General features: G+C 34.4%; 1 protein-coding gene across 1 annotated transcript; it reads left to right on the forward strand.

Annotated features, from left to right (window-relative positions):
* Window positions 1-204: 204 nt before the first annotated feature.
* Window positions 205-6,085, forward strand: LOC117103195 (putative malate dehydrogenase 1B). The gene is made up of 4 exons (XM_033243722.1): window positions 205-398; window positions 1,153-1,265; window positions 1,519-2,614; window positions 5,245-6,085. Exons 1-4 carry the CDS (start codon window positions 377-379, stop codon window positions 5,655-5,657), a joined length of 1,644 nt encoding a protein of 547 aa, XP_033099613.1. The 5' UTR covers window positions 205-376; the 3' UTR covers window positions 5,658-6,085.
* Window positions 6,086-7,991: the final 1,906 nt, after the last annotated feature.

Raw genomic sequence — 7,991 nt, forward strand, 5'->3', positions numbered from 1 at the left:
GGCCTTTTAAATACAAATATTAAAAAGTTTAATTTTATACCTTTAATATAATATCTTTAATAAGTTATTAGGAAAACAATATAGCTAACATATACTATTTTAATTATTTATTATTAATATCAGTAAGTAATATTTAAAAACTTTTATTTCTATATTTGCTAATTTATCTTTGTAAATGTTGTTATTGGTAACCATGTACACAAACAAAGCAGACAGCAGAGGTAGTAAGAAGAAAGATAAGACCAAGCAAGAAAGAGAGGGATTGATTGGTGTAGGCTAGTCCTATGCTATATTATCACACAAATAGAAGGAAGTTCTTGGTTTATAAACTGTAGATAATAGCCAAATAAATAAGCAATGCTGTAATCAGTTCATAATGGCTAAATTTGTCATCGCAGGTTTGTTTTTTTATGCATGTCATCGTCATTTTTAGCAGGCCTACCTACCTAGGCCCTAGCTAGGGTCTTGCCTACTGTCGATAGACTAGGAGGAAGACTAGGCCTAGGCCCTATTTGCTTCGTTACCTACTTCTTTGTTTAGCCTGGCCCACGTCCCCTTAGAGTATGTAGTAAAGCTATGCAGCTAGGCCTAGCCTTGGCCTATTATCTAGATGGGACTAGGCCTAGGCCTAGTATTAAGTCTGACTCTAGGCCTAGTGCCCTAGTCTAGTTCATAGGCCCTATACGCCTGGCCCTAGGCTAGATAATACTTTGCTATATAGTATTATTAGCGCCTAATCTATATATATATTGTCTCTTATACACATCTAGATGTCTAGTACTATAGAAAGTAGTCCTACCTAGGCTAGACGGTGATTCGGCTATGCCAAGGCCTACTGCTACTAGAAGAAGCGAGGCATAGGATTTTCTTAGACACAAGATTTCCTGGTTGCTGAACAGTCTCTCAGGTGATTAAGGAGGGCCTAGGCTAGGCATTCAAATATGAAAATAAAATTTATCACAAATTAATACTCATATCATAGCCGCACTGAAAAGTGGAAGGCACCATATAAATACCCATTACCACCAGTACCATTAGTACCAAATAGTCATACATACTCAAAAACAAATACACACAAATGTTAATTCATAATCTAAGTAAGTAAATACTGTACAATTATAAGGTTAATAATGATTTTTGTTCACTTATCAGGTAGGGCTGACTGTCCATATTATGCTAGGACAGAGTTGTTGGCAGATAATCTTCAAACAAATCTTGCTGACTTTAAAATACACAAGATAGTGAAAACCCCTGAAGAGTGGGAGGTTAGTATATCAATCAAAATTTATATGGTTTATTAATTCATTTATATTAAATATTAAAACACTTTTGTATTCATGATAAAAATGTATAAACATTACAGCTACATTTTATGCTGTAGTGCACAAAATATAACGTTACTGTAGATATTACTACTGTATTTATTGTTAAATCACAGACACAGTCTATAATTAACTGTTTGTCAAAACCTTCAGGTAATATTAATGATAATAAATATTAATTATTATGGTCTTTAAGGAATGGCTGTCAATTACCTGCAACAAAAATGGATGGCAACATCAAAAGTCACCAATCGTATGGAGAGAGCTCATCGACAGGGGTGGCAAAGGAGTTCTGATTGGTGGATGTAATGAATTTCAAGAATATGCTTATGGTTACTATGGTATTCAATCTGAAATGGCAAGCTCAGATATGAAGAAAATAAGTGCCGAAAATCTGTGTACAAATGTTTTGACTACGCAGGAAGAGGAGCATTTAAAGAGCCTTAGTAATCCGTTAAAGGTTTGCATCACGAATGCTTCTAAGCCTATGGCTTACTATATGGTCTATGAAATAGCAAGAGGTGATGTTTTTGGGCCAAAAACTGAGATAAGTTTGACACTTTTGGTGGAGAACAAGGATGATAATGTCATCAAAGGTCTTGTGATGGAAGCAGAAGACCTAGCGTGTACTCTGCTCAGAAAAGTTATCATTACAAGTGATCCTCAGGAAGCTTTTAATGGTGTCAGTGCTGTGGTCTTTCTTGATGGATCTCCTCTTCAACCAGAGGAATCCTGTGATGACTGGCTAAAGCTCAATGCTCAGATATTTAGAGAATATGGCAAGATTTTGAATTCTGTTGCTGCCAATGATGTAAAGGTGCTGGTTGCTGGAGATGGCCCCTTGAATTTTAACGCATACATGCTAGGAACTGCTGCGCCAGCAGTAGCCCGGCAGAACATTGTGGCTGTGGCACGCCTTCTAGAGAATAGAGCTAAGGCAGCACTTGCAAGGAAGTTAAATGTCAACTCGGCGTTTATTGTAGATTTGATAACCTGGGGAAACATCAGTGGCACAAGCCTAACAGACGTAAACAAAGCTGCTGTACACCAGTATGACGGTGCCATTGTAGGACCTGAGTGGTACTCCAGGCCAGTAAAAGAGATGGTTCACGATGACAAATGGCTTCAGACTGAGTTCCTTGATAACTTAAAGAGCCACGAGAATACTCTGACAAAAACACTTGGACATTGTGCAACACTTTCTGCTGCATCTGCTGTTATTGGTGTATTGAAAGATTGGTGGAATGGTTCTAAAGATGGAAAAATTTTATCATTAGGTGTTTTTTCAGAAGGTAAAACAATTACAAAATCAACGTTACGATGCTCAATAAGAAGCCTTCTATTAGTTTTGCCTGCCTATAACTATCTCAAAAGTCAAGGCAAATAAACACTCTAATGGTTGATACCAGGGAGCTTTCGATTTGCGACAACATAGAACGTAGTGATGTCATGATAATTTAACTGCGCATGTCTGAACATCGTGTGTTACGTTCTCTCATGAAGTATGGAACAGTTGTTGGCCAGAACAAGGACTGTACTTTATTAAACATTGGTGCGTCAGTCTTGTTCGTAACTTCTCAGTGTACGCATCATAAAACATCAAAATCGATTTGCAGTAGAATGTAGAATGTCATGTAATGACAGTTACGGTTGAATTCGTTCTATGTTCTCGTTCTACGTTCTTAATCGAATGCTCCCTGTTATTTTCTGCACTTTATTTTAATAGTTGATTTTTTTACTGTAAATACAGTAAGTAGCTGATACTGCAACCATTCTCCAAAACCTTTAATAAACTATAAAAGAGCACAATGCATGCGCTGTATGATGTTTATACGACATAATCTTTGACATTGTCATGCGTACATGCGCAGTTGAAAGTACAAGATGGAAGTATTTTTATTATGAATGATGTAATAGAAATCTGCAAAACCTGCTTCCGTTACAACCACGCAAATGTACTACTGTAGCAGTACACTCTAGGAGTGTAGATAGTACATGCCCCTCTTATTTTATGGGATGTCAAAGCATGGACCTATTAATAATTATCTCATTAATAGGTCTATGGTCAAAATAATAACCTGTATTTTACAGCTTAAGACTATTAGAACAATCAAGGAGGAACAATATATTATAGTAGTAGTCTGTTTTGTTTTTGTATGGATATCTTAATCAAGTTTACTCCCTCTCTTTACTAGTTAAGAATCATCAGCAAATGATAATTATATACGTTTCTTCTACAGTGTAATAACTGTCTCTTATACACATCTAGATGTGTATAAGAGACAGGGGGTGGCAAAGGAGTTCTGATTGGTGGATGTAATGAATTTCAAGAATATGCTTATGGTTACTATGGTATTCAATCTGAAATGGCAAGCTCAGATATGAAGAAAATAAGTGCCGAAAATCTGTGTACAAATGTTTTGACTACGCAGGAAGAGGAAATATGAAACAAACAATTGCTCACTATAGGCCCAAAAAAACCCATAGGCCTATTCACATTAAAATTTGAAATTATAGAGGTAATTTGGAGAATAGCAAAACATATTAAAAGGAAACATAAAAGCTTATAAAATAAGCATATAATTAACTTGATATATGTGATTCTTTAAAATACGGCGCATAACAGTTTCACTGACTCTCAGCATCATCAGTACAAATTCAGTACTGTACTTCTTTCATTCTGTGTTGACTGGCGCCACCAATTATAGTACATGCCCCTCTTATTTTATGGGATGTCAAAGCATGGACCTATTAATAATTATCTCATTAATAGGTCCATGGTCAAAATAATAACCTGTATTTTACAGCTTAAGACTATTAGAACAATATATTATAGTAGTAGTCTGTTTTGTTTTTGTATGGATATCTTAATCAAGTTTACTCCCTCTCTTTACTAGTTAAGAATCATCAGCAAATGATAATTATATACGTTTCTTCTACAGTGTAATAATCATCGACAGTTTAAAGTGAAGTTTTGGTCTCAGTCAATGTTATAAAAACAATAACGTTGATTTCGAAAATGATGATCCTACAGTATTTTCCGTTTGAAGCGCCCTCTAAAAGTAATTGAGAAAAGAGCATTCACTCACAACGTGTGTTTAATTTCAAATCAAATCAATATGCAGTTAAAAGTAAATTGCTCATGTATTCAGATATTGAAATACATTTAACAAATAAAAAAAATTACATAGAATCAGAGACGTTTAGCAATAATTGTGAAAGTGTGGTATTAAAAGTAGATTTTAATTTAAACCAATTAATCTCAACTCTTTTTTTAAAATTATTTACGTTTTCTAGACGTTATATGACTAAAAGTGTGATGTTGCATTATGTGATGACACAGTTAAATGTGTGTAATCCTATCTATAAACCATCATATAAATCAACCACATTTTTAATACTGCATACCCAGAAATACATTGCTTACTAAACAGAAGCATGGAGTTATAGCGGACTATACTATAATACCTCCATGATTTAAATTGATAATACTGTACATATTTGGAAATACGCAGTTTGTCCCACTCGGGATTTGAACAAACGACCTTCTAATTACCAATATTTCTATACCTATACGTTATTATCATATTATCATATATTGTCGTAATATTTAAGTAGTCTTTGATAATTAGATTTCAAATTGAAATTTGATCGGGAAAATAGTTTTTCTCTTCAATGAATTTACAGAACGCATACAATAGTGATGTATTAATTGAACTTGAGTTTTTTTTTTTTTTTTTTTTTTTTTTTTTTTTTTTTTTTTTCCGTGGTTTTTTTTTAAGGATTTTTCTACAAGGAGCAATTATTTATTTAGCAGTTCTTTCCAAACGTTTCTAAAAAACATTAACAGATCGGCCAAAATTGCTCATTGCGTATTGATAGTTATTTGCTTGTACTGTATACGATATTCTTTTTCTCCTAGGTTGGTATGAACTGCCACCCGACATCGTTTTCTCTCTTCCTGTCAAGTTTCACCAAGGCTGCTTTGAGGTAGTCCAGGATGTCGACGTCAGCGATGACAACAAGAGATTATTAGAAACCATTGCAAAAGAAATAATTGCCGAGAAGGAAGTCATATTTCCTTCGTCCCGCAAGAATTCACCAACACCAGAACCAAATCCTGACGAAACTAAAGTGTTTGGTACAGATCCAAATGGCGGGGAACAAAATAACCTCGCCGAAAACCCTGCAAACGTACCCGAAAGTGACGATGTGAATGTTGACCGTAGTGGGCCGCTCTCTAGAATTGTTGAAGAGGCAGAACCAGATATAAAAGATGCGGAATCCACAACTGACACAGAAAAACAATCTATCAAAGAAGATGATGAAGAATAAGAATCATGGTAAACTCCGGGTTTATCCATCGGCAAAAATGGTTCTGTGTACATGTGTATAATAATAAATTTAAGTAGGCCTTATGTTTATTTCTATTAACAAGACCAAGAGATTGTACTAGTTAATAACCGACTTATTTTGGATAAATACGGTAACGATTGTCGTTTGACCTTTCCTTTGAATTTAATAAGAAAGTTAATTGTGTAAAATGCATAGTTGTTTTATTCTATGGTTGTGATGTACGCACATGCACAATTGTTTTTTAAAGAATTATTACAAGACAAATTTCGACCCAGGAACGTTTCTTGAGTGGGCCAGATACTAAAGCTTACGTTGAAGTTTCAGCCAGAATTCCAATTTACAGTATTTTTAAACATTTATATTATTTGCTGGTAATTAAAGGATTATTTCGTTAAAACATCTTTAAATAATAGTGAAAACTGATTTTTTTTTATCTGTTCACATTGAAAATAACTAATTTTGGTATTTTCTCAGAATTTTGAAATGATGAATAAATTTTGTAAAGGAAAAGTATTACTCGTTCACCCCAAAAAATCGAAAAATGTGTCCGATGCAAGTTATCACCGACTGTCGTATCACCGGCACCTCGATTGCGCCATCTTTAGACTGAGGTCAGAAATATTGGGTTATCTTCGATTCGACAATGATAATTAGGCACATTAATGATTAATCAGTAAATCTGTCTCCTATACCACCTGCGAAACATTCGATCCATAGCAAATTATTAACCAAGTCATTGATTAAATTTGTCTATGCACTGATAACAGCAAGATTTGATTACTGCAATAGCTGTATTCTTCAATGGCCTTTTAAGTACAAGTTAAACATACTGCAGCTCGTTTCTGAAAAGATTTGAACACATTTACTAATTAGACTACAATATAATTAGGCTTATACAGGAGTTTCGTCAAGTAACGCATCACATTCCAACTGCGTATCGCCTATTTAATCCACAATAGGCCTAACACCATACATCTCTGAATTAATCGAACTGAGAGTGGCACAGCAAAACCGTTTTAGCCATTGTGTATACGCTGAATTGTGAAGATTTTTTAATCTGGCTCAAATCAATTGCTGTTTTTGTGCTTCAGCTGCTAGGGGGCTGAAATGCAAGTTTAGATAGCGTGCCATCTTTTTGATGGGAGTTTAAGCCGTTGGTTCCGGAGGTGCACGTTAAAGAACTCAGTAAAATCTTCGGAAAAGAGCAGCAGGTGATTGTCTGTCCCGTATAGGCCTACTGCTCAATAAATGACCGTAGTAACTTAATTTCTCTTGAATTTAGTGGGTTATCCTTGCTGCGTTTTATACACCGAAAAAAATTCTAAATCCCAATCGAAAATAAGATCGTTAATCTGCACCAAATCTCTCAATACAATACATCGACGTGTTCGTCCTTTCTAGGCTGCTCAAGACAGTCGTCTTGGTAAATAGAGATTTCCCAGTTACAGTCACCAAAGTAGAAGATGGGGTAGCCGTGTAATCTAGAAGATAGCAGTAAATGAAGGACAAACATCACTTTTCAGACTAAACAAATTTATTTAATCACAAGCTTTCGACTACGCAGTGGTCTTCTTCAGGTGAATGTACAAACAGGATAAAAGTGTGGTCATATATACAGTAAGAACAAAAGGGTGGACGGTGACTGAGTATAAACAAAGGGATAATGAATCTCATCTGATGAAACAAAAGATTGGAATAAACAGAAGCAGTCAAATATATGCAAGAACAGGTAATAAATACCTTATAGTGAGACAAAAAGCCTCTGTCTATGCATGGTCTATGTCGAGTCCTAAATTAGAATAGTGCCAAAGTGCGAGCCAGCGAGTCGTGCGAGCCAGCGAGTCATGCGAGCCAATGCGCGAGTCATGCAAGCCAGCGAGCCATGCGAGCCATACGTTTTAAATCTTTTTTTTTTCAGGTTATCCGGTTTAGCAAACACGTAGGAATAGCTTATATTCTTTGGCCTAGTAGATGCAAATGAATAACACACCGGGGAGCTTTGCCTGTGTAGTCCAATCATGGGCAGTACATACACTTTTGGACTTTATTTGTATAATTATTTATATCTATATATATTTATTTATTATAAATGTATTTATATATTTATTTTTATATACTTATTTGCATATTATATTTATATATATATATACTGTATTATTATTTTATATATACTTTAATTATTTATATATATATATATATGTTTATATATTTATTTATATAATCATTTAATTTTTTTTTAAATATATTGTTTGTATATTTATTTGTATATATATATATTTGTATAAATATATATATATATAAATATATATAAAT

This window comes from Anneissia japonica, unplaced genomic scaffold (assembly GCF_011630105.1).
Source record: "Anneissia japonica isolate Jap-2015-1 unplaced genomic scaffold, ASM1163010v1 scaffold2652_len1590060_cov184, whole genome shotgun sequence".
NCBI lineage: Eukaryota > Metazoa > Echinodermata > Crinoidea > Comatulida > Comatulidae > Anneissia > Anneissia japonica.